This window comes from Sorex fumeus, unplaced genomic scaffold (assembly GCF_029834395.1).
Source record: "Sorex fumeus unplaced genomic scaffold, SorFum_2.1 ptg000044l, whole genome shotgun sequence".
Lineage (NCBI taxonomy): Eukaryota > Metazoa > Chordata > Mammalia > Eulipotyphla > Soricidae > Sorex > Sorex fumeus.
Genome location: NW_026606101.1, coordinates 31,631,899 through 31,658,696, shown reverse-complemented (window position 1 = coordinate 31,658,696; position 26,798 = coordinate 31,631,899). Strand labels below are relative to the sequence as shown.

The 26,798-nt window shown below is 40.3% G+C and overlaps 1 protein-coding gene across 3 annotated transcripts in view; it reads left to right on the top strand.

The window, feature by feature from the left end:
- TASP1 (taspase 1) overlaps positions 1 to 26,798 on the top strand; it is a 326,252-nt gene that overhangs the window by 162,618 nt on the left and 136,836 nt on the right. For 2 of the 3 annotated variants that reach the window (XM_056121835.1, XM_056121834.1), the window contains exon 10: positions 6,716 to 6,794. In XM_056121835.1, coding sequence (XP_055977810.1) covers positions 6,716 to 6,794 — 79 coding nt within the window. The remainder of the gene's footprint in view (positions 1 to 6,715; positions 6,795 to 26,798) is intronic. The other variant, XR_008793468.1, reaches the window with a different exon arrangement.

Genomic DNA, 26,798 nt, shown 5'->3' with positions numbered 1-26,798 from the left:
TCTTTGAATAAGAGTGATCAGGGAATTAGGATAGATTTTTATTTTGGTGTTGGGGATGGTGTTTGGGGCCACAACCATTGGTGCTCAGGACTTACTCCTGACTCTGTGCTCAGGTATCACTCTTGTCAGTGCTTGAATGACTGTATGTGGTACCAGGAATAGGATTAGGTTAGGGGACCAGAGCAGTAGTACAAAGGGTAGGCAAAGGGTAGGGCATTTTCCTTGCATGTGATTGGGTTCAATACCAGACACCCCATATGATAACCTGAGCACTGGCAGGAGTAAGCCCAGAGCACTGCCGAGTGTGACCCAAAAACAAAATGAAAGGTGAGAGGAAGGAGGGAGGGGAAGGGAGGAGAAAGAGAGAGAGAGAGAGGAGATAGGAGAGAGAGAGAGGAGATAAGAGAGAGAGAGAGAGAGAGAGAGAGAGAGAGAGAGATATTAGCCATGTGCAGTGCAAACACCATGCCCTCTGTACTGTCTCTCTGCTTCTGGTGTAGCTGTGTAAAAATTTTGAAGAATTTTGGGTGGAGGATAAAACATTTAAAAGAGTAGAGCAAGGAATAAAGTGGGCAAAAATTAGGATAAAGAAAGTATTTCCCACTTCCCTATCCCCTTGTTCTCTTCCCTATCCTATTCTATCTTCTTTCTATTTTTAAATAACTATATGTCTTGGATCTATTTCTGTATTAATTTATAGAAATGTTGTTTTAAATTTAATATTTTAAACCCTTGCAATGAACATCATATATTGCTATGTCAATGTTTATAACTGATCTTTGTAAATCTTGAGATTTGTGTTTTTCAAGCTTTCATTCCTATAAAACTAGTGGTAATGGATATTCTTTTTTTTTTTTAATTTTTATTATTTTCTTATTAGTGAGACACCAGGAGGTACAGTTGTAGACTTACAAACTTTCGTGTTTGGGTTTCAGTTATACAATGATCAAGTACCCATCCCTCCACCAGTGCCCATTCTCCACCACCAATGAACCCAGTTGCCCTCCTATCCCTCAATCCCCCCCCACCCCCCCCACCCCCCCCCCCCCCAGCGCACCCCACCTCTATGGCAGGGCATTCTGTTTTGCTCTCTCTTTCCTTTAGGGTGTTGTGGTTTGCAATAGAGGTATTGAGTGGCCATAGTGTTCGGTTTATAGTCTACTTTCAGCACACGTCCCTAGAGAGTCCTCCAAATACGCTTTACTTGGTGTTCCCTTCTCTATCTGAGCTGCATTTCCCCCTAGCATATGCTGCCAGCTTCCAAGTGTGGAGCAGACATCCTGGTACTTAATCTCAACTACTCTTGGAAGTTTATTTTTCATTCTTTAACTTTATATTCCCCAGATGAGTGCAGTCTTTCGTATCTGTCCCTCTCTCTCTGACTCATTTAGCATGATACTTTCCATGTAGAACGACATGTTTGCAAATTTCATGATTTTATCCTTTCTAACTGCTGCATAATATTCTATTGTAGATGTACCAGAGTTTCTTTAACTAGTCATCTGTGATCGGGCACTAGGTTTTTTTTCCAGACTTTGGCTATTGTGAACAGTGCAGCAATGAACGTACAAGTGCAGATGTCATTTAGACTATCCTTTTTTGCCTCTCTGGGATATATTCCCAGGAGTGGTATTGCTGGGTCAAATGAAAGCTCAATTTCTAATTTTTTGAGAATTGTCCATACTGTTTTCCAAAAGGGCTGGAACAGACTGCATTCCCACCAGCAATGAAGGAGGGTCCCTTTCTTGCCACATGTGTGCCAACACCAGTTGCTTTTGTTCTTTTGGATGTGGGCCAGTCTCTGTGGTGTGAGATGATATCTCATTGTTATTTTGATCTGCATCTCTCTGATGACTAGTGATGTAGAGCATTTTCTTATGTGCCATTTAGCCATTTGTATTTCTTCTTTGAGAAAGTTTGTGTTCATTTCATCACCGCTTTTTTCAATGGGGTTGGATGTTTTCTTCTTGTGGAGCTCAATCAGTGCTTTCTATATCCTTGATATCTACCCCTTATCGGATGGATATTGGGTGAATATCCTTTCGTATTCTGTAGACTATCTTTGTATTTTGATCACTGTATCTTTTATGGTGAAGAAGCTTCTCAGTTTAATATAGTCCCATTTGTTTATACTCATTTCAAATTGGTTGGTCAGTCGCATTTCATCTTTGAAAATACCGTTAGCCTCAATATTCTGGAGAGTTTTGCCAACTTTGTCTTCAGTGTACCCATATGGATTCTGGTCTAATGTTGAGGTCTTTAATCCATTTTGATCTGACTTTTGTGCATGGTATTAATTTGAGGTCTAGCCCCATTTTTTTGCATGTGGTTTTCCAGTTATGCTAGTACCATTTGTTAAAGAGGCTTTCCTTGCTCCACTTCACAGGTCTTGCTCCCTTATCAATGATTAGATGTTCCTACATTTGGGTATGTGTGTAGGGATATTCCACCCTGTTCCATTGGCCTACAGTTCTGCCTTTGTTCCAATACCATGCTGTTTTAATTATTACCGCTTTGTAGTAGAGTTTTGGGTTGGGGAGGGTGATGCTTCCCATTGTCTTTTTCCCAAGAATTGCCTTAGCTATTTATGAGAGTTTGTTGTTCCAAATGAATTTTAGGAGTGCTTGATCCATTTCTTTGAAGGATTTTTTGGGTATCCTTATAGGTTTCACATTGAATCTGTATAGTGCCTTGGGGAGTATTGCCATTTTGACAATGTTAATTCTTCTGATCCGTGAGTAGGGCATATGTTTCCATTTCCTCATGTCCTCTTTTATTTTGTGGAGTAGTGTTATGTAGTTTTCTTTGTAGAGGTTCTTTACCTCCTTAGTTAGGTTGATCCAAGGTACTTGATTTTCTGGAGCATGATTGTGAATGGGATTGCTTTTTTCATGTCTCTTTCCTCTGTCTCATTATTTGTGTATAGGAAGGCCAGGGATTTTTGGGTGTTGATTTTATAGCCTGCAACTTTACAAGTCTTTATTTCTAGGAGTTTCTTGGTAGAGGCTTTAGGATTCTCTAGATATAGTATCATATCATCTGCGAATAGTGAGAGCTTGATTTCTTCCTTTCCTATCTGGATGCCCTTAATATCTTTTTTTCTTGCCTAACTGCTATTGCAAGTACTTCCAGTGCTATATTGAACAGAAGTGGCAAGAGTGGGCATCCTTGTCTTGTTCCTGATCTTAATGGGAAGGCCCTTAATTTTTTCCCAGTGAGGATAATGCTTGTAGAGGATAATGCTTGTAGGTTTGTTGTAGGTGGCTTTGACTATCTTGAGGAAAGTTCCTTCTAATCCCATTTTGATGAGATTTTTCATCATAAACGAATGGTGGATCTTGACAAATGCTTTCTCTGCATCTATTGATATGATAATATGGTTTTTATCTTTACTTTTGTTGATATGGATTATGTTGATTGATTTTCGAATGTTCAACCATCCTTGCATTCCCGGGATGAATCCTACTTGGTCGTGGGGTATGATCTTTTTGTTGAATTATAAAATTCTATTTGCTAATATTTTGTTGAGGATCTTAGCATCTGTGTTCATCAGAGATATTGGCCTATAGTTTTCATTGTTAGTGGTGTCTTTGTTTGCTTTTGGTATTATGGAGGTATGTGTCTCAAAGAAAATGTTTGGGAGAGTTCCTATTTTTTTTCAATTTCCTGGGAATGGTTGAGGTGAACTGGCAACAGCTCTTCTTTAAATGTTTGAAAGAATTCACTAGTGAATCTATCTGGCCTGGGTTTTGTTTTGGGAAGACTTTTGATTACGGTTTCGATTTCTTTGATATGAATGGGTCTATTCAGGTATTCCAAGTCTTCTTGGCTCAGTCTTGGGAGATTATAGGAATTCAGGAATTTATCCATTTCTTCTAGGTTCTCTTGTTCCGAGGCATACAGACTCTCAAAGATGATCTTTTGAATTTTATTGGTTTCTGTTGTGATGTCCCCTTTTTCATTTCTGATTTAGTTTATTAGGGTTTTCTCTCACTCTTTCTTTTTGAGTCTTGCTAGTGGTTTATCAATCTTGTTTATCTTCTCAAAGAACCAGCTCTTGGTTTCATTGACCTTTTGGATTGTTTTTTGGGTTTTCATGTTGTTAATTTCTTCTCTAAGTTTTATTATTTCTTTCCTTCGGGTTCCCTCTGTTGGTCTTTTTCTAAGATCTTGAGCTGTGAAATCAAGTTATCTCTGTAGGCCCTTTCTTCTTTCCTGAGGAATACTTGCAGAACTATAAATTTTCCTCTTAACATGGCAGCAGAATGTTCATTTCAGTTTCTGGATCCATTTCGCCACTCAGTATCTCTTGATTGGTGCATTTAGACCATTGACATTGAGAGAGATTATTGTTATGGGGTTTTGTGCCATATTTCTGTAAGGGTTTATTGTACTTATGGGTGTTTTACTTCTTGAATTACAGGAGCCCTTTTAGTCCTTCTTTTAGGTTTGGTTTTGATTCTGTGAAGTTCCTGAGTTGTTCATCTATAAAATGGTGTATAGTTCCATCAAATTTGAGTGAGATAAAGTATTCTCGGTGAGGCGTTCAGTTCATTGAGTTTTTTCACTATATCCCACCATTGTCTTTGGGCTTGGAGGGTTTCCTCTGATAGGTCTGCTGTGAATTTAAGAGGTGCTCCTTTGTATGTGATTTCCTTCTTTACCTTGCTGCTTGCAGTATTGTGTTTCTCTCCACGGCATCCATCATTCTGACTATTGTATGCCCTGGAGTGTTTTTATTAGGATCTCTTTTAGCTGAAACCCTTCTGGCTCCTTGGATTTGGATGCCTGCATTCTTTTTTACTCTGGGAACTTTTCAGCAATGATGTCTTTCACTGTGGCTTTTTCATTTGGGTTGCCTCCCTGTCCTTCTGGTAGTCTGATGATTCTAATGTTGTTCTTGTTCTCTGATTCGCCTTAGAGCTATTTTGTGGTCTTTTCCCATTGATTGTGCTGCCTGTAGGATTTCTGTTGCTCTTCTTCAAGCTCACTAATTCTCTCTTCAGCTGTAGTCATTCTACTGCTGAGGGCACCCACTGAGTTTTTAATTTCATCTACCAAATCCTTTATTTTTTGTAGCTTTCTTATTTCTGTTCTCACATCTTCCTGTATTTTCTCGACTATGCATTCCACTGTTTCTTTCATTTCTTCCTTTAATTTTCTGGATGTCTCCTCCATTGAGGATACTTTCCCCTCTTATTGAGGGAAAAGATTCTGAATAAGATCGGTTGATGGTGGTCACCCTTGTCCCCTTCTAGAATCTGTCCTTTCTCTCAGACATTAATCTGTGGCTTATAATAGGCATCTAGTAAAGCATTCAAGGAGGTGCTTTTTTATATTGGGCTTGTACAGCTTCTTGAATACTGGTCTTTTTGGAGATGGGAATAGGCTGGTGGTTTATTGTCATACTGTGTTTGAGGCTGCCAGGACTTATTCCAAAGAATTAGGTGATAATGGCTGGGATGTGAGTCGAGAGGGCAGGGCATGGAAAATATAACAGCGGCCAGCCTTAGAGAAGGCCACCAGCCTCAGAGAAGGCCTCGCAGACTCTTGGGGAGGCCACACCTCTACAGTGGAGGCCACACCCCCAGCCGGTTCTGATGCTAGTCCACAGACCTGGGCCCAAGGGCTTGTGCAGAGGAAAGGCAGGGGCTGGGTGGGCTTGCGCACTGGGGCTTCGAACTCCAGAGTGTGCTCTCATAGGGCTATCCGGATGGCAGGCCAATGGGGAGCGCTGGCTAGACAGGACAGGAGGGGAATGCATAGAAGGATGCACCAGTGCAGAGGAAAGGCGGGGGCTGGGTGGGTGCGCAAGACGGAACTGGTGTTGGATATTCTTGAGCTTTCCTTTTTTAGTACAATTCTTTATGTTTTTCTATGACTACCTAAGGTTTTCTAACTCTACTTGTAAGTAAGAAGTAAAACAGTTATTAGTCATGATTTGTCTCTGAAAGGGAAAAGGGATCCTTGTTGATATTGAAGAAATGAAACTGGACATTCTGGGTAATTATTGGAAACCCAATAGGAATGACTATCATATATGTATATATTTATAAAACTATTATTATAGCACATTGTGTTCCTGATTATTTCAGACAGATAATCTGCTCCACCATCTCACAAAGTAATTAGCGTGAACAGGCATTTTTTCCTCCTTTACACCTGTTAGATTCTTGCACATTCCTAAAGCCTGGCAGGACAATTTTCAGCATGTCTGTCCCTAGGTCATGATCAATACTGCTAATTCCTGTGCCAACTCCCAGACTCTGAATTAGATTCTGAGGACCAAGTTTTCTTATCAGCGAGCTCCCTAGCAAGTTGACACACACGTAGGTGAAAGTATTTTAAGCTAACCACATTGTGATTTAACCCTGATGGGGCCAGCCCAGTAGTTAGCTGAAAAACTACAGCAGAATTTTTTCAAGAAAGAAAACAACTGCTGATGAGATGCTATAAAGCTTTCTTTTGCTGTTTCCTGAAAAAAATCTGTGATTTGTTTAAAGTTGAAAATAATAGTTTTTTTTCCCCAAAGTATACAACTATTGTTTAGACAAGTCTTTTACAATCTATGGGATTATTTATTGCCCCATTAACGTACATCTTTGTTAAATTGGGCTTTATGAGAAAGGCATGCTTTTGTCTTCTGTTGAAGTGATTTTGTCTTATTAAAGCTGTGTTTTGAAATGCTGTATTTATCTGTTTTTTTCTTTTCCAGGCTGCTCTTTATGGATGTGGCTGCTGGGCGGAAAACACTGGAGCTCATAACCCCTACTCCACAGCTGTGAGTACCTCAGGTATTTGCTGCTTTCATGACCATTTTTCATAACTTAGGCCTTGTTGGTCAGCTAATAATTGAACACCTATTTTTACGTAAATGTCAAACGTGCTAAGACATGAGCACTGCCTAGTGCTCATGAGCACTAATGCATGTAAGAACTTTGACATTTAGGGAGCTTTTTAGGATCGTTTCATGAATTAAGTTGCATAGTATAAATGCTTTTCTAACATTGTGTCAATATAACTCGAGTTAATTATGACTTAATTTTATTTTAATGAACTTTTTTTTCTCTACAATAGTGTCAAGTTTAGACTAAAAATATGTAGAAAAATCAAGGATTCCAAAAACAGTAATAATCTCTTGAGTAAAATCTCAACATAGTATTATTTATAATACATACTTAAAAATGTATCATTTTTCACACTCACTCTTAACTACACTTTTAATAAAATGCAGGTCTTTTTTGTAATGTATTTTAAAAATTCTTATTTAGAAATGAGTGTATTTGTGTGCAAGTGAATTTATGTGCATGTTAATGGTCTTCCTTCCTTCCTTCCTTCCTTCCTTCCTTCCTTCCTTCCTTCCTTCCTTCTTTTTGTTTCTTTTATTTGGAGGCCATACTGGGTATGGCCATACTGGGTAAGCTCAAAGCTTACTCCTGGCTCTGTGCTCAGGGATCACTCCTGTTGGTGCTCAAGGAACCATAGCACTGTAGCACTGTCCTCCCATTGTTCATCGATTTGTTCGAGCGGGCCCAGTAACATCTCCATTGTAAGACTTGTTGTTACTGTGCTTGGCATATTGAATACGTCACGGGGAGCTTGCCTCCCAATGAACTATATATGGAATCAAATCCAAGTTCACCACATCCAAGGCAAACTTCTTACCTACTGTACTCTCAGTACCCAATAAAGTGGATGTTGACAGGATGGTTGTTATTTAGATCCAAGTTTTCATATGCTTAAGCCAGATATACTTGAAGTCTTTTCCTTGAACATAGGAATGACTATCATTGGTAAAGTAATGTTGGTTTACCCTTTTCTCATGTTGGTTTCTCAAGTTGCATTTTTAGATTTTTCTCATGCAGTTCTTCAGGCTTTATGGGGTGTGTCACGGGGGGAGAGGGTGAATGAAAATGTCTCTTCTCTCTGCAGTTATTTGCTATGTTGGTCTCTTCAGTCATAATTACTAAGCCATCCAATCCAATAGTTCTTTTTTTCTACTTTTCAAAAAATGTCTTTTTCTTGGTCTGATATATTTATTTTTAATTAAGTTTTATTTTATTAAAGCTCCATAATTTACAATTATTCATAGTTGAGTTTTAGACATAGAGTGTTCTAGCACTGACCTTGCCACCAGTGTCAACTTCCTTTTATCAAAGTTCCCAGCTTCCCTCCCCTACTTTCCCAACCCCAGCCTTCCATCTTGACAGGAACCTTCTTAAATTTGATTGCTAAAATTTAAGTTTCATTATTTAAGTGTTTATTCTGTATTCTGTATTATTTAGCTTTGTCATTTCTTAACACCACCATTAGTACCTAAATTTTATTTTTAATTTGATTTTTGGCACTGTTAACTTTCAGTTAGCAATACTATTAATGGTACATTTTCTTGCACAAAACATTCTAGTACCATGCCTTCTACCAGTGTCCACTTCTCTTCACCATTGTTCCAGTGTCCCCACCCCATCCTGTTCTTATCCCAATTTCCCCATTGTGGTAAGCTTCCTGTTGAAGACCAGTTCTCAGTTTCTGTTGTCTTTGAGTGTTAATTATTCCCCTACTACAGTTACTTACTTCCCACATGTGAGAAATATCATTGTGTGTCTGTCTTTCTGACTAATTTCATTCAACATGATAGTTTTCAAATCTTTCCACACAGCAACAAATTGCATGATTTTATCTTTTCTTATTGCTGAATGGTACCCCTTTGTGTATATGTAGCATAGTTTCTTTGTCTAGTCATCTGTCCTTGGACACTAGGATTGTTTCTAGATTTCGGCTACTGTGAATAGTGCTACCATGAACACAGTCTTTTTTGAATAGAGTGTTTGGGCTTGTTTTTCAAAGAAGATGGACAGATGGCCAAAAGGTATTTAAAAAAAAGTCTCTGCACCAAATATTAGTAGGAAAATGCAAATCAAAGCAACAATGAAAAGTCACCTCATATCAGTGAGACTTTTCCCCATATCTCTGCCAGCACTGGTTGACTTTGTTCTTTGTAATATATGTTTCAGTCTCACTATATTCTTCCTTCCCTTCCCTTCCTTCTATGCAGTATCAGAGATTGAGCATAGTAGACATGGTCTTATGTACATTACACATATGCTCTATCACTTGAGATATATCCCCGAAGTTTGTTTTTTTTTTTTGTATTTGGGCCACACCCAATGATACTCAGGGGTTATTCTTGGCGCTGCACTCAGGAATTACTCCTGGTGGGGCTATGGGAACCATATTAGTATCAGGTATTGAACTTGGGTCATCCACATGCAAGGCAAGCACCCAAGCTGCTGTACTATCACTCTGGTCCATAAAGTTTTCTTTTTATCTGTAGCATAGGTCTGAGGCTCTTAGGTTGCTTGTTCTCCTGTCCCTCCTGCTTCATCTCAGTCGTCTTCACAGATTCCACATTCCTCCCAGCCCCAGGCTTGGGCCTCTTTTTTTTTAAATTTCACAGGATTTTCTCCTTGTGATTTGGTATTTCAATTATTGGTTTTGATATCTTTGATGTCTGTCTCTACTCTGAGCTTTAGAAGCTTCACACCTTCCTTTCCTACTTTCCTTTGTCCCTAGGGGTATCATGTATGCACATTGGATTTAGCAGACTAGACAGAACCATTTATTCTGCTCATTCTTCGCTCTACTTCTTATTGCTGTCACTAGTCTGTTTTTCCTCTCAAACCTAAAATCTTGGTGTTATTCTCAAAGTTGTTACTTTTCATTTCTGCTGACCCAACCCAATTATTTTATACCAACATTCTTCTACTAATTTTAGCAGAGTGCTGACCTAGATCCATTCATTGACTACCTGGAAAAATATCATTGTGAGCTGCTGGCTTAACATGAATGAATTCATGAAGTACAAACATAAATTAATATTTAATGTAAAACCCCATGATATAATGGGCAAGACATTATTTCTCAGTCTTTTATTTTTAATAGGTAAGCATAATAAAATATATGAATTAATTTTTAATATAGCATTGGCACATGAAAATATGCATGACTTTTGGGAATTAGCTTGTTCACATAATTAATATGGCTTACTGTATGGAAAATTATGCTCTTTGAACAAATTGAAATCCAGAACAAATAATTGATTATTTCATTTTTGTTTTTGCAAAGAACTACCAGTTGGTGTCACAAATTTTTTCTCTTTAATTTTGTCAATATGTTTTTTAGTGAGATGAGTTGTTGCTTAAATGTTACTCTTACATTTAGATGGATTGTGTTTTCAGTTGAAATCCTAGGAACTGGCCTGACTGGCACTTTAGAGAGGAAATTCAATATCCTTGGAATTGTATACCCCCCTCCTATTTTTCATTGTAGATGTGGAAATTGGAATAGGAGCATACTTCATGGATTTGATTCTGCCAAGTACAGTGCAGTGTGGGCAAAGCTAAAAGTATAAAAGTCAGGTCTTTTTTTTTTTTTTACCTTTTTTGGATATTTCCTCCTGTACCCACCTTGTCTTATTTGAGGCTAGTTTTATACGACTTAAGACAATGTTAGGACTCTAGTTCATGACACCCCATGTAACTTTCTTTTTCTTTTATCTCTCTCTTCTTCCTTCCTTCCTTCCTTCCTTCCTTCCTTCCTTCCTTTCTTTCTTTCTTCTTTCTTTCTGCTTTTTGGGTCATACCCAGCGATGCTCAGGGGTTACTTCTGGCTCTGCACTCAGAAATTACTCCTGGAGGTGCTCAGGGAACCATATGGGATGCTGGGGATCGAACCTGGGTTGGCCGTGTGTAAGGCAAATGCCCTACCCACTGTACTATCACTCCTGCCCCACCCCATGTAACTTTAATCTTGTTTAACACCTGACTTCTTGTTACCTCTATCCCAAAGTTGAGGACTAACCATCCTCAATCCCTAGGACCCAAAGGATCATAGACATGGTCTCTATCTAGACCACTTGTGTGATTGCTTCATATTATTTCTTCTGGAGCTTTTGCTCTGATCTTGCTCTGAAAACATGTGGCAGAACTGGATGATCAATTGGGGCCTGGGATATTGCAATCTTTCTGGAAAAAAATAAGAAAACCCCAAACAAACAATTGTTAGGCTGTTACAGAAAGTCCTGGCCTGTACTCTAGGTTTATCATTCTTAGAAGGTGATGATTGAAAGGCAGAGGGAAGATAATTATGCTCTGAAGGCCATACAGGTGAGTCGGTCATTAGCCTGAGGGGTAAACTTTTAGGTCTTGTTCTCATTACTGGGTAGGGGAGGAAAATGTGGGGAGAAGAAAGGGCTACCCTCTTTCTGACTGACTTTTTAAAACTCTGACTAATATTCTGGCATCATGGAAATTTGCTTAATTAGAAAGGAATAGAACAGATCAGACTCTTCCACTCACTGATTATAATCCTGGCCAAGGGATACTTTCATCAGAAATAGAAACTACGTTAGTATTTGTGGTATTGGATGAGTTGACATATAGAAGGCTCTTACCATAATGATTGTCCCAAAGAATTCAGTGAGAGTAAGTTAGTCTTATTGAGTAAAAAAGTAAATAAAAATAATCGTCTTTGATTATTTTTCACCATTATTTTAAAAAGTTTATTCATATTTTTATTATTATTGTGGTAAGAACAACTAATGTGAATCATATACATATACCCTAACAAACTTTTTAATGATTTAATACAATACTGTAACTATGGCAAAATATTATGTAATTCATAAATACTAAATAAGATCTCTAGAACTTATTTATTTTGTATTACTATAACTTGAGTTTTAAATGGCAGTGTTTCATCTTATTTCACTCTTCTTAGTTGTTGTAAATTCCCGTTCTATTCTCTTCTTACATAATTTGATTATTTTTAGTGCACCATATAAATTGTAATCATCATTGTCTGCCCTTCTATGACTGGCTTATTTCACTTAGCACATCTGCAATGTTCATTTGCATTCTCATATATGGCAGAATTTCCTTCTCTTCAACTAATAATTTATTTTCTGTACACATTTGTGTGTGTGTGTGTGTGTGTGTTTGCGCGCGCGCGCACGCGCATGCGTATGTGCACGCATTTGCCACATTTACTTTGTTCCTTTATTCATAGATGGACATCTAGATTGGTTCCATATCTTGTTTAATGTGAATACTGTAATGAACATGGAGGTACAGTTATTTCTTCAAAATCCTTATTTCAATTCTTTTATACAAACAAGTTCATTTGCTAAGTCATGGTAGTCATAGTTTTCACTTTTGAGGAATCTCTGTGCTGTTTTTCGTAACAGCCATCGCATTTTACATTTCCACCAACAGTACACAAGTTTTTCAGTATCTCCACATTTTCATTGAAATGTGTTATCTTGTCATTTTGATAATAGTCATTTTAATAGATATGAGGTAATCTCTTGGTTTTTGATTTGCATTTCTTTTGTGGCATTGATGGTAAGCACTTTATGTGCCCACTTGGCATTTGTATATATTCTTAGAAGAAATGTATATTTGAGACTTTAACCCATTTTGTAATTGTGCACATATACATTTTATCCCATTTGTTAGATTGCCTCTAGGTGACCCACTTTGGATGTTGGGAATTGAAATCCGGTTAGCCACATTGCAGGGCAAATGCCCTGTACCTTTTTCTCCAGCCCATTTGCTTTATTGATTACACTAGAACCTTCAATTGTTGTCATTCTTTTATATACAATGACTTTTCCCCCTATTTTCTATTATTCTGTAATCTTTTTGAATACAACTTGAATAATAATTAAACTCAACACTTGCATTTCAACTTGGCACTATAAACGAAGGGTCAGCAAATAAAAATAGAGGCACGGCCATAAGAAGATGTGTTAATTATAATGTACTTCATTTTTTAAGAAGTTCAAACTGAGATGAAGTGCATTTCAGAATTGATAAGCTGTAATAAAAGTTTTTTTTATTCTCAGTTTTTTGTTAAAAATTGTTTCAAGCTTTCTTTAACTGGTGACCTAAGCTCTTGAGGAAAGTAAAACTGGATATTTTTGTCTTCTGAGTGCCTGTCATAAGCTCATTTTTAGGAAAGCTCATGAGATCTATTTAAATGAAGAAATATGTATGCTCTAACAATAATATTTATTTTGATCTTCAAATTTTCTGAGACTAGATTTAATGATGTCAGAAAGGAAAAGATAATCATGTAATGTTACAGACTAATTGTTGTAACAGTATCAAGTCAACTAATTGAGTACCTTAACTTTGATCACTTGATCATGTGACACCCCGTTACTCATCTATTAGCTTGAGCGGACACCAGTAACATCGCCATTCATCCTAGTTGCATGTTGGTGTAGCCCAGTGGCATCTGTTCACTCTAGAAACAAGAAGAGCCTCACACCGTTTGTTCAGGGTCTTGACATAGAAGTCAGACCATCTCGTAGGTGGGCAACCAGGTGTTCTTTTGACATCCTGTGGAATCCAGTCAGTAATGGCTCTAGTCCAACAGTCGTCTTCAAATTGCATTACATGTCCGGCTCCTCTAATTTTTGACTCCTTGACAAACAAGATAGCGTCCCTGATTCTTGATCATCGATGGAGATCGGAACTTTGGTTTCCTTCTCTCACTTGAGTGAAGCGTAGTACTCCAAGCATAGCTCTTTCAATTCTTCTTCGGGAGACCCGAATAGCATTCTCATCCTGTTTCGTTAGGGCCCAGGTCTCTGAGGCATATGTTTAGTGGAGAAGGGTGGAGTCGAAGAGATGTGCCCAGAGCTGGATGTTCTTCATCCTCTTAGCTATTTCTTCGATGCTCTTGAAGGTGTTCTATGCCACTGTCATCCTCGTGTGTAGCTCAGGTGCCAGGTCATTCATCATGTTGAGTTCTTGACCTAGGTACACATAACTGCTGTATTTGGAGATGTTCATTCTGTTGAGAGCAAGTGGAGTGTCAGGAACTAGTTCGTTTTTCATGACCATTGTCTTCGTGAGATTCAGCTGCAGTCCAACCTTACCACACTCATGGTTGAAGTCGGTCAGCATTCGTGCTGCTTTGCTAATGTTTGGTGTTATTAGAACGATGTCATCAGCGAAGAGGAGGTGGTGTAGTTGCTGACCATCTATCTTCACTCCCATTTCTTCCCATTCCAGTTGTCGCATGATGTTCCCGAGGGTAGCCACTAAAGAGTTTAGGTGAACTCCTGGGAATATATCCCAGAGAGGCAAAAAAGTATAGTCGAAGTGACATCTGAACTTGTTTGTTCATTGCAGCACTGTTCACAATAGCCAAAATCTGGAAAAAACCTGAGTGCCCGAGAACAGATGACTGGTTAAGAAACATTGGTACATCTACACAATGGAGTACTGTGTAGCTGTTATAAAGGATGAAGTCATGAAATTTACATAAAAGTGGTACTACTTGGAAAGTATCATGCTAAGTGAAATAAGTCAGAAAGAGAGGGACAGACATAGGAAGATTGTATTCATCTGGGGAACATAAAGTAACAAAATAGGAGACTGACACCCAAGAATAGCTAAGATAAGTACCAGGAGGTTTACTCCATGACTTGGAGGCGAGCTGCACATTCTAGGGGTAAAGGCAGCTCAGATAGAGAAGGGGGCACCAAATAAAGGGTGTTGGGAAGATCCATCCAGGATGGGAGATGCATACTGAAAGTAGACTCTAGACCAAACATGATTGCCACTCAATGCCTCTTTTGCAAATCACAGCACCCAAAAGGAGAGAGAGAGAACAAAAGGTAAATGCCCTGCCAGAGAGGCAGGGTGCGATGGGGGGATGGGGGGTGGGAGGGATACTGGGATTAGTGGTGGTGGAGAATGGGCACTGGTGGAGGGATGGTACTTGATCATTGTATAACTGAAAACCAAGCACAAAAAAATTGTAAGTCTACAACTGTACTTCATGGTGTTTCACTAATAAAAATTAAAATAAATAAATGTATGAGATTTTCATTAAAAAAAGAGTTTTGGTGAAATGGTATCACCCAGCCGAACCCTTCTCTTAATTTTGATGATCACTTCCTTGTAGAATGGTGAGATCCTAGTGATGAATCCATAATACAGCTCATGGAAGATACTGATGTACTGAGTTTGAATGCCATGTTTGAGTAGGGCTTTGATGACTACTTCTGTCTCAACAGAGTCAAAGGCCTTCTTTAAATTGATGAGCGTTAGACAGAGAGCATCTTGAACTCTCGAGGAACTCCCAAGAAACCTCAATGAGCTTGTTCACTGTGTGGATATGCTCAATCATGCTGAATCCTTTTCGGAACCTGGCTTGCTGCATGGTTGTCCTTCATCTAGTGTTCTGCCAATCTTATTCAGGATGACTCGAGTAAACAGCTTGTAGACGATGGACAACAGGCAGATTGGTGATATTTGCCGATGTCGTGGATGTGTCCCTTCTTGTACAGCAGAATGCTGCTGGTTATCTATTGGAACAGAACCTTGCATTCAGACAGGTAGCGTGTGAAGAGCCGAGCCCGTGTGTTGATGAATACTGATGGCAGAATCTTCAGGTGTTCGGGTCTGACCTTATCTGGGCCAGGTGCTTGCATGGCGTGTCAGATTTCGGAAGGGAGACCGACCGTTGGGAATGACATATCCATCCTGCGGAATTTGGTATGTACGCAGGTGGACATGGCTATCAGAGAGATCTGAGTAGAAGTCGTGGATAAATTTCTTCATTACCCCTCTGGAAGATGTGATAGATCCATCAGGACGTTGGAGGGCAGTCATCTTGGTCTTGTAGTTGGCGAAGGATAGGCGAGTGTTGCGAGTACTTTTCCCAGCTTCTGCTGCATCGGCCAACACTGCTGCTCTTCTCTCTTTGAGATCTTCCTTTAACACTTCTCTGCACTGCTTTACAAGCTTGGACGTTTGCTTGTGATTGCCTGAGGCTTGTGCTGAACCACATTGGAGAATGAGCTTGAGAGTTTCCGAAGACAGGCGTCTTTTTGTGGCTTTCTCTTTCTTGGTGTTGTTCGCACAATGATGGAGGTGCTGAATCAGTTGATCGTATTCCTCATCGATGTTGTCAATGACAGCATCATCCCATGTTGCCGCAGTAGTGCCAAAGAGCTCCCAGTTGGTGGTTGTTCTTGGAGTTCTCTTTTTAAACTTTGCAGCCCTTTCTCCCCACTCCGTGAAGTAGAATTTTGCATGAAGGAGATGGTGGTCTGATCCTGTTTGGAATTTTGGGACAGTAGTGACATTGGTTAGGCAAAATTGTCGATTGAATATGATGCGGTAAGTTTTGTTGTGGAACTGTCCACTGGGAGACTCCCATGTCCAACATTTAGATTTGGCCTTCTGGAACTGTGAGTTACCATGGATAGTTTTGGGTGACATGAAGAACTTAGTCTCTCACCCTGTTCGTTCCATTCTAGCCATGGGTCCCGGCATGGAGTTCTTCAGGCAACCTTCTTGGTCCTATCTTGTCTCTAAAATCACTGACAATGATCTTGTAGAAGGTATGGTCTTCTTCATAGAACTTCTCCAGCACCACTGTAGAACTTCGCAGTTTCTTCTTCATCATAGTTGGATGTTGGTGCATAGACAATGACAATAGAAACTCTTGGCAATGAGCCACATCTATTCAAGTGTAAGAATCTGGTTCAGGTTGTTAGCCATTCAGATGACTCAATGCTCATTGCCAAGTTCGTGTTGACGAGGACACCGGCACAACAACGTCTCTATCTTCTCATGTTCTGAGGAACAATTCTTCTCCAGTGTCAAAAGTTGCATGATGTGTTTGATGCCTTCTTGTCTCGGTCAGACCAATGATGTCGTACTTAATCTCCTGAGCTTACACCATCAGGTCCTCAGTGAATGCATCTGATGCCAGCATACATGCATTGAAAGTGCAGACAGTCATTTTAGTCCTTCTTCATTTTGGCAGCCTAGTTCTTCCTGAGATTTTATCAGCTTCTCCTTGCTTGTCTTTCTTAACGCTGCCATATTGGGGGCTCTTTCAGGGTCAGTGGAATGAGGTCCATTATTGTTACTGTTTTTGGCATACCAAATATGCCACGGGTAGCTTTCCAGACTGCTGTGTGGGCAGGATACTCTGGGTAACTTGCCCAGCTCTACAAGAGGGATGGAGGCTTTTAGCGCAGCCTACAGTCACCCTTACTGGTGCTCCTAGTGTTCCAAATGCAAGTGTTTGGTCAACAGGCATGTTTTAATGATCTGAAGCACCTATTGGTTCACTCTTTGCCAGTTGGCACCATATTTGAAACCCATAGAGTACGGTATGGTAATTATTAAAAATGGATAGGAAGTGTTCGTGGCTGTGCAGTCTGGAAAACAGCCTGGAGCAAGGCAGCCGTTGGGTAGTGGAGGTCATCAGATGAGGAGATTATCTGGTGCCAGCAGGAAGTGTCTTATGGGTGTGATCCCTGGGTCTCCAGAGAATGGGAAGGGCGGGGGGCAGGCAAGGGGTCTCTGCTCCTGGGTCCCGTTGAGTCCAGAGTCCAAGGTCATAAAGTTTCGAATTACCTGGGTCTGTGGGACTTCAGTCATGTGTGAGTGAAGTTGGGACCCGGGAGCAGAGATTTCCGGATGCTCAGGCCGAGCCTCACGCATGAGTGAAGTCCCATGGAGCCCAGGTAATACGGAACCTTAACTTTATAAAATGTGAAATGTTAAATACACTTTAGCAAAAGGAAAAAAATGTATATGTTTTTATATGGTTCCTCTCTCTTCTAAGTGAATACTTATTAAAATTTCTCCAAAAAGATTACACACTACGGAACTTTTCAACATTTACTATTTTTTAATTTAATTTGATGAAATATGAATCACGTAATTTTTCAGTCGATCATCAGCTGCAAAGTATAAGATGCACCTGTGATCTGCTTCTGTCTGCAAGGGAAGGACAGATTGAGAATTAAAAGAGCAGGAGGAGGAAAAAAGCAGGAAATTAGGTTAATATCCTTCTTGACCATAATGTTGCTCCTCTGTTACTGGCTTGCACACTCTTTTTTTCCCCTAAAGAGAACAAGTTGGTGTAGTGTTGTGGGCCAGCTAACTTGAGACCAGGAGATCTGAGCTTCAGTATCCCTTCCTGAAAATGCTCTGGGGGGCTGGAACGATAGCACAGCAGGTAGGGCATTTGCCTTGTACTCGGCCAATCCGGGGATTATTCCCAGCATCCCATATGATTCCCTGAGCACTGCCAGAAGTGATTCCTGAGTGCAGAGCCAGGAGTGACACCTGAGCAAAGCTGAGTGTGACCCGGAAAATAAAAACAAAAACAAAAAACAAAACTAAAACAAACAAAACTGTTCTGCATAAAGATCTGCTACCTGGCCTTTGGTAGGGGGACCATGTTAGAAAATTTCTCATTTTTTAGGTTCTTAGATTTTTCTAGGTCATGGTTTTGGGTGGAAGTCTAGAATCTCCTAATTGGTGAAAGTATGGTCATGGCTTGCCAGGTGTCAGCTTCAAAGGTGAACAGAATGGAAAATGCAGAGTGAGATTGGGTATTTGCCTTACTCCCTTCCTTCCTTCCTTCCTTCCTTCCTTCCTTCCTTCCTTCCTCCCTCCCTCCCTCCCTCCCTCCCTCCCTCCCTCCCTCCCTCTTTTTCCTCCCATCTTAATTTCCTCCCTCCCTCCCTCCTTTCCTTCCATCTTACTTTCCTCCCTCCCTCTTTCCCTTCCTCCCGCCCTGCTTCCTTCATGCATGACAGTACTCTGGGCGACACCTGTAGTACTCAGGGTTTACTTCTGGAGGACTTGGGGGACCATATGGGGTTCCAGGGTTCTATCCAGGGTTGACTGAATGCAAGGCAAAGTGTCTCATCCACTGTACTATCTCTTCAGCATCCCACTCCCACCCTAGCAATGAATTTTAAATACAGACAAGTCCTTGAAGTTTCACCTTGAAAGGCCGCTATAACAGAGAAGAGAATTTAAAGGGAAATGACCAGCACAGAGTCCTGAATAAAGGAGGATTAATTCAAAACAGTAACCAAGACATTTAGCTCATGCCTGAGCATGTTTGTATCATATAGAGTGCTAATGAGAAATAATGGCTATTCTTAAAAGCTAAGAAGAATTTGTTTCTCTGTAAACCACGGATGTGTCGGATCATCCTATCTTTCTGCTTCAGGCTTTTTTCACTCAGCACAATACCCTCTAGTTCCATCCAAGGTGCTGTGGACTGCATGACTTTAGTTTTCCTAGTATCAAGGGTATGGAAAATAGTAATGACACATAAGCCTTAGAGATTGGAATAGTCAGACGTAAAAGAGTGCAGTGTTAGGGGGGAGAAGTGGATGAGAGCAAATGGGCTACTACGCAGTTACAGGGGATGTGGAAGGTAGGGAATGATTGCAGCGGAGTGGACATAAGGAGGTGGGAAGGGTCATGGGCTCTGCCGTGGCAGGAATACACAGTATATTTGTATATCAGTACCGAAAACTTGAATGCTACTGTAACCCTGCCATCTGAATAATAATTCAATAGATAAATGGATAAGAAGGAAGCAGTGTGGCTTCCTGTATGGCCACATGGCATCTGTCTTAGCAGGGGTCTCCCTGCGCTGTTGAGTCATGTGAGGGGAAGAACGCCTTGCGCCCACTTGACAAAGGTCCCGAGGATGGAGGTCTGCAGTATAACTTGACAATCTCCCAAAGAAGAGCAGAGGAAAACCAAAATGGTGCTAGATACTTCCCAGCCATTGACAAAGAGGCTCCAATTACTGTTACAGAATTGGGCCGGAGTGATAGGACAACAAAATAATTTATTGTTTTCCTGTTTCTCTTTCATTTGTTCTTGAATAAGTCTCAGTATCTTCTCTACCCCTCTACCAACCTGCTTTGGTCAAAATCAACAATCACTTTCAAAATTCCTGGTCATCGTTTAGTCTTTACTCTTTTGATGACTCTGTCCGCTGGGTAATACTCTGTCCTCCTGTCTCTTCCCGCTCACCACAGTCTTTGGTGCTGTGAGCCCAAGGATCCTCCCAAGAGAAGCATGTGCCCTCCACTGAGCAGGGTCCCCCACAATGATTACTGACCCTGCAGACCTCCAGGGCACCACACTTGCCCGATTTCCTTCCTATCTTGCTGACTGCTCCATCTTCATCTCATTTGATTGATGTGTCTTTTCTTTTTTACCTTCCAGTGTGGAGTGCAGGTTGGAGTACCCTGATGCCTAGTTTTCTAAAGTCTCTCTCTTTGCATGTTCACTGCTTCCTTCTCATCTAGTGTTGTGGTTCTGTACCATTCATAAACTCCTTACTCCCCACCCCTATCTCCAGTGGGGGTCCCTCCCTCCAGTTCAGTTGTATCTTCTAGGTGTCTCAAATTTAGCATATCCAAAGGTGATTTCTTGATGTCATTTCCTTTACCCAATTCCTACCTGCTTCAGTTTCCTAGTGACTCAGGTTAAAAATTTGGAGTTTTGGGGGCTGGAGTGATAGTACAATAGGTACGGCGTTTGCCTTGCAGGCGGCCAACCCGGGTTTGATTCCTAGCATCCCGTAGGGTCCTCTGAGCACTGCCAGAAGTAATTCTAAATTCAGGAATAACCCCATGTGCATCGCCAGGTGTGACCCCCCCCCCAAAAAAAACTTGGAGATTTGAACCTCTTTTTTTCCCCAGCAGTAGTTTTATTTTTACAATAATCTACTTAAAAAAATCAAGATATTGTGATTTACAAAGTTGTTCATAATAGAGTTGTTTCAAGCATATAATGTTTTAACACTAATCCCACCACCAATGTCCCCTTCTCTCCATTAATATACCCCAGGTTCCCTCCATCCCCCAGCCTGTCCCCTGGGCGGATATATACCAAATTTATTTAATATTGCTTGCTCCAACAAAACTTAAAGAAATGGCAAATGGAATTATCAAAAAATAAATCAACAGAAGTCAGTTTATAATGATTGATTGCTTATAATTTTAATCTATATAAATGAAGTAATTAAAATCATTTAATACAATATATAATACACTGGCTGTTCTCATTTACATAACTAAGTTTTCAGTTCTGGCATCTAAAATATCTTGCATTAAATTTTATTTTGTACCTGGATCTTGTTGTGGTAATCATCATATCTTCACTCTCATAATTGAAGCCCCCTCCTACCTTGGGAGACATATAACAAATTGATTTCATATTCTTATCCATAAAAATTATGGATCTCCCAAAGAGGAACGAAAGAGCTATGCTTGGAGTTAACACGCTTCACTCAAGTGAGAGAAAGAATCCAGAGTTCTGACCTCCATCGACAATCAAGAATCAGGGACGCTGTCTTATTTACCAAGGGCTGACACATAATGCAATTTGGAGATGACCATTGGACTAGAGCCATTACCAGCTGGATTCCACAGGACGTCAAAAGATCGCGTGGCTGCCCACCTACGAGATGGTCAGGCTTCTTCATCAAGACCCTGAATGATCGGTTTGAGGCTCTTTGTGTTCCTGGAGCGAGCAGACACCATTGGGCTACACTAGCACATGATGGATGAATAGAGACGTTACTGGTGCCTGCTCGAGCAAATTGATGAGTAATGGGATGTCAAGTGATCAAGTGATCCATAAAAATTAAAATAATGAAAAGTAGAATTATCAGAAAACAAAAAAAGTCAGTTTGTGATGATTAATTGCTCCACGTTTTTAACCTTTCTTAATTTAGTAGAAGACCACCATATGCACCATTAGTGAGTACCATACTAATGCCAAATGATGGGAGGTTTCCTCTGTCCTTAGAAGGAGCCTTTTTTAACATTCTGGCAAAACTGGTTTCAAGGCTACGAATTCCCTAAGCTGTTGCTTGTTCATGAAGCTCTGTACAGTTCCTTCAAGTCTGAACGATCATCATAGCATATTCTTCATTAGTTGTTCATTTCATTGAGTTTTTATGCTATATTCTTCCATGTTCTTCTTGTGTCTAGTCTCATTTGATAGATCTTTACATCGTATGAACTTTGCTTTGTATCTGAGTTCCTTTTTTTGGTCTTTCTGCTTTCAAAATTCTTTATCTATCTTTGTATTTTTTTTTCATTTTAGTATAATGTGTCATGCAGTTTACCTAATTGAATCTGTTTTCACTGGGACCCTTTGGGCCTCTTGGATCTTGATGCCTATAATTCTAAACTCTGAGAAATTCTTATCGATGATTTCTTTGACTATTATTTCTTCATCACATTTGCTCTCCTGCTCTTCAGAGACTCTGGTGATTCTTACATTGTTCCTCTTGAACTCACCTCAGTTCCTGGTATGTGATTCCTTTTCAGAAAAAGTTTCACTTTCTGCTGTTTCCTAGTGCCTTTTTATTTTCTTGCAGCTCCTTGATCTTTTGCTCAGCTTCTGTTATTCTGCTATTCAGAGCTCCTATTGAAACTTTTTTTATATCACTTGCCATATTCTTCATTTCTGACATTCCTAAATGTATAGTTTTTTTTTTCCTTTCTACTCTAATACTTTAGGGCTGGAGCGATAGCACAGTGGTAGGGCGTTTGCCTTACAAGCGGCCAACATGGCCGACCCAAGTTCGATTCCTCCGCCCCTCTCGGAGAGCCCGGCAAGCTACCCAGAGTATCTTGCCCACACGGCAGAGCCTGGCAAGCTCCCCATGACGTATTCGATATGCCAAACACAGTAACAACAAGTCTCATGATGGAGACGTTACTGGGCCCGCTCGAGCAAATTGATGAACAGGAGAACCGTGATATATACCGTGATATATATATATATATATATATATATATATATATATATACTCTAATACTTTATTGTGCTTCACTGACTGCTTGTGCTAAACGTTTTTTTGAACACATTGAACATCCTTATCATAGTGTCACTAAAGACACTTGACTGAAGACTAATTAGTGGCGTAGTTTGTCTTCAGTGATACTGTTTTTGCTCATTGAGCTTGGTGGGTTTCTATGTATTTTCTCATTGGTTTTCTGGTATTCTTGCTATGCTAGATGTGAGTCTTTGTAGTTGACTCCCTTGGAAGATGCTCAGGGATTAAGCTAGAGGTTGTTCTCTGTCTTCACCACCCATCCTCACAGAATGACAGAAAGAATAACTGAGCAGCATGAAATTTGTTGAGGGGCTGCAGCGATAGCACAGCAGGTAGGGTGTTTGCCTTGCATGCGGCTGACTTGGGTTCAATTCCCAACATCCCATATGGTCCTCCGAGCATAGTCAGGAGTAATTCCTGAGTGCATGAACCAGGAGTAACCTCAGTGCATCTCTAGGTGTGACCAAACAGAAAAAAAAAAGAAAAAGAAAAGAAATTTGTTGAGTAGATTTGTCACATATACTTTCACTTCAGGAGCTGAGGTGTGGTGTGCAGGTCAAGAGAGGAGGCGGCTGGGACCTCCCCCCTCCAGGAGGGAGTGGCTCTGCCTCCATTCAGGAATAGGCTTGATGGTATCAGCCAAAGGCAAACCTCACTTGGGATGGTGGAGTATCAAGCTGTAGATCAGGAAGGTGTTGTGGTGTAGGTCCTTAATGTGGAGCAGGTTGGGTATGGAGGCACTCACTTGGGAAGGTGGAGTACCACTTCTCATTCGAGATCTGCCTTCCATTTGAAACATGTCCCTCTTTTTAATCAGTTTTTTATTATGAATAGTGTTCATCAACTAGAGCCATCAATATTTATGAAATGAACTGATGTGAATGAATAACATGAACCAGTAAGTATTTTGGAGTTGTTTCTTAGTCAACTTAGACTGCTATTACAAAATGCCATAGACTGTATGACTTTAACAACAGACATTTGTTTTGCATTGATCTAGAGGCAAGAAGTCCAAGATTTGGTACCAGCATATTGCTTCTGGTTGAGGTCTCTTTTTCTGGCATGTAGAGGCCTACCATTTTTAGTGTTTTCACATGGAGGTGGAGCGATGGAGAGAAAGGAGGAAGAGAGAGGGGAGAGTGAGGAGGGAAGAGAGAGGGAGAGATATAGAGGGAGGGAAAGAGAGTAGGAGATAGAGATGTCAGACTGAAGAAGAGTAATCTCATCATGGGGCCTCTACCATCTGAACTTCATCTGTCACTTATTAACTCCATCAAAAATACTATCAAATGGGTATTAAAACTTCAGCTTATAAATCTGTAGGGGCCACAACATTCAATATATAGCAGGTGCAGTTATCTTGGTCAAGCCCAGTGAGTGAAAGTCAAGAGGACGATAAGTAAAAAGTTAGGAGTAGTATATTCTGGTGAGGACAGAACAGAGGAAATCTGAAGAAGGGGAAGTGCAAAATATGTGACCGGATCTGGGGTCTACCTGGTGCTTTCAGATAGCTTTAAGTATTTACGTGTGTGTGTGTGTGTGAGTGTGTGGTGTGGATGTGTATGTGTGGAGTAGGAATTGAGTAGGGAGATTCTCATACTTTTGAAAGGCAGATAAAGATAGATGAATCTTTTAATCTCTGAGATTATTCTGGATTGATGAACAGATTGATGAATAGCTCCTTTATCTGCCTCATTAGGAAAGCATTGGTTCTTACCTTAAGGACACTTGGATTCTCAGAATCTTATTGTCCTTTTGAAATGATAAGCCTTGATAATCTTGTCATAGTCAATAAGATTCTTCGAGGATCTGGGCAAAAGAGCAGTCACTTTAGATAAACTAATTTGGAATATAATAATGTAGGGTTGGGAATAAGTCCATAAGAATTTTTTTGGGGTAAATTATGACTTGTAGATGTCAGCCCTGATAAGAATTTAACATCTGTAAATATCATCATCTTACAAGTACTTGACTCTTTGGAGTGTTTGGGGGAGGGAAAGAAATACTGTTTATTTATAGATAACAGAATGTTTAAACTACCAGAACATTTCCAAGAATGAAAGTAATTATCTGGGATGGGAATTCTATTCTGAGATTGTTGCTTGATCTAATTAGGTCACTTCATATCTGATGAACTATTAATATATTATTTCCTGCTTTTTACATAACTAATGTCACTGATAGTTCAGAATAGGCTAGAATTCTGAAGTCTGCTATGTCATTTCCTAGGAGGTCAGCTTAGTGTGACAGTGTTAGTTATGATGTTTCTTAGAGCGGATTTTTAAGAGTCATTATTTAAGAATGGATTTTTCCAGATTATGAAACAACACATCTCATTGAAAATAATTTGGAAAATAAAACTGATAATTTTGCCTTCTTGAAATGATCGGTATTGATTTTTGGAGATATAACCCCCCCAACATAAAAGTAGTAATATGGTTTAACTTCCACCATGCATTGTTTATTTAATATCATACAATAACATTTTTTGGTATCATTAACTATGATTCGAAACATAGTTTTTTGAGCAGACATGTTTCTCTTTTGTTTGATGTTTTGGGGACCACATTCAGTGGTGTTCAGGGCTTACTCCTGGCTTTATGTTCAGGAATCAGTTATCATGGGGTTTGGAGGACCTTATAGGGTGCTGAGCATTGAACTTGGTTGACCTTATACAAAGCAAGTGCCCTACCAACTGTACAGTAGCTGTGACTCCTAGCTGTTTTGCTCAAGTGGGATGATTTGTAATTGTTTTCACACTATAAAACACCTATTTTTAAAAGTTGTATCCACTAGTTTTGGTATACTGCATGAGAAGTAAATACAATCCTTGTCCTCCAAAGGGTGTAGCATTTATGGCTCAGGGTGTGACCCGTGCCTTGTGGTTACTGTGCCCCAGGACTGATCCCTGCCCCCTCCTCCCAACCCCTGCCCACCATCCTGCACTGCTGGATGAGGCCCTTGTGGCTTCTGAGCTCTGCTGCGCGAGACTTAAGTGCTTCCAGCTTCAACACCACCAGGAGTGGTCCAAGCGCCTGAGCACTGTTGGGTGTTAAGGGAAAAAATGTGACATTCAGAGTCTTCCTCTGAACTATGGAGTTGCTTGCACCAATACAGAATATGTTGAAATATTGACTTGCTAGCCCTGGTGAAGCTCTGCTCATCTTTTTCACTTACAGAATGTGCCCTCAAAGTTGCTTCCCAAAGGTTCAGTTACATCATCTCCCTTCCTGCCACCCACCCTCAGTCCCGCCCAAATCAGTTAGCATCTCTACTATCACCACACTCGTACTCCCCCTGAAATATCCCCAGCATCCTGGAGAGCTCAGCACCACGTGGAGAAGAGTAAATTCTTCTCCAAAAGAGATGATAAATTTGGGTTAAGTGGGCTAAGTGAGCCCCAAGGTGTTCTTGTTGATGTTTGTAATTTTCTCAGATTTATTTTTTTGGCATTGATTTTGCATTGATTTGCTTTTGTCTTGTGAAAGGACAGCTGGCTAATTTTAAAACGTGAGGTGAAGAGGAAATGGGAGAAACAGAAGCACAACATTAAGTGACGGGTTAAAAATGCCAACACTGAAATCCTCAGTTCTCCCTTTGACTTTCTCGCATTGGAAAGAATGCCTCCTTCCCGCCTCTTGCCCAGCACTACCTGTCAGTTGGGGAAGGAGTGGGCAGAGCAGCTTGTCAAAGCCTCTCTAAGCGCCCTTCATATGGTTCGCAGAAACAGAGCTGGATTTTCATTTCTTCTTTCATTCAACAGGAGTCCCTTTCATGTTGGAAAATTGAAAACGCGTGTTTTTCAGTGCGGAGCGAGGATGTGTGTGCCCTCTGGCACACCTGTTTCTAATTTCCTGACTTGAAAGCATAACCCATCAAAAGGAGCAGAAAAACAATTTCTTTCTGACACGCTGCTTCGTGTTCCTTGCTGGACTGAAGGCCTTCATGGCTGTGCTGTCGCTGTCGCCCCCTCTGGAGAAGGTTTTGTTAGAGGCACAGTTCACTCCGTACAAGGGGAGCCTTTCACAGCTGGATGCTGTTTTTCGTACTAGTTTGCTGTGGGAGTCTAGTTCTTTTGAACTCAGGAC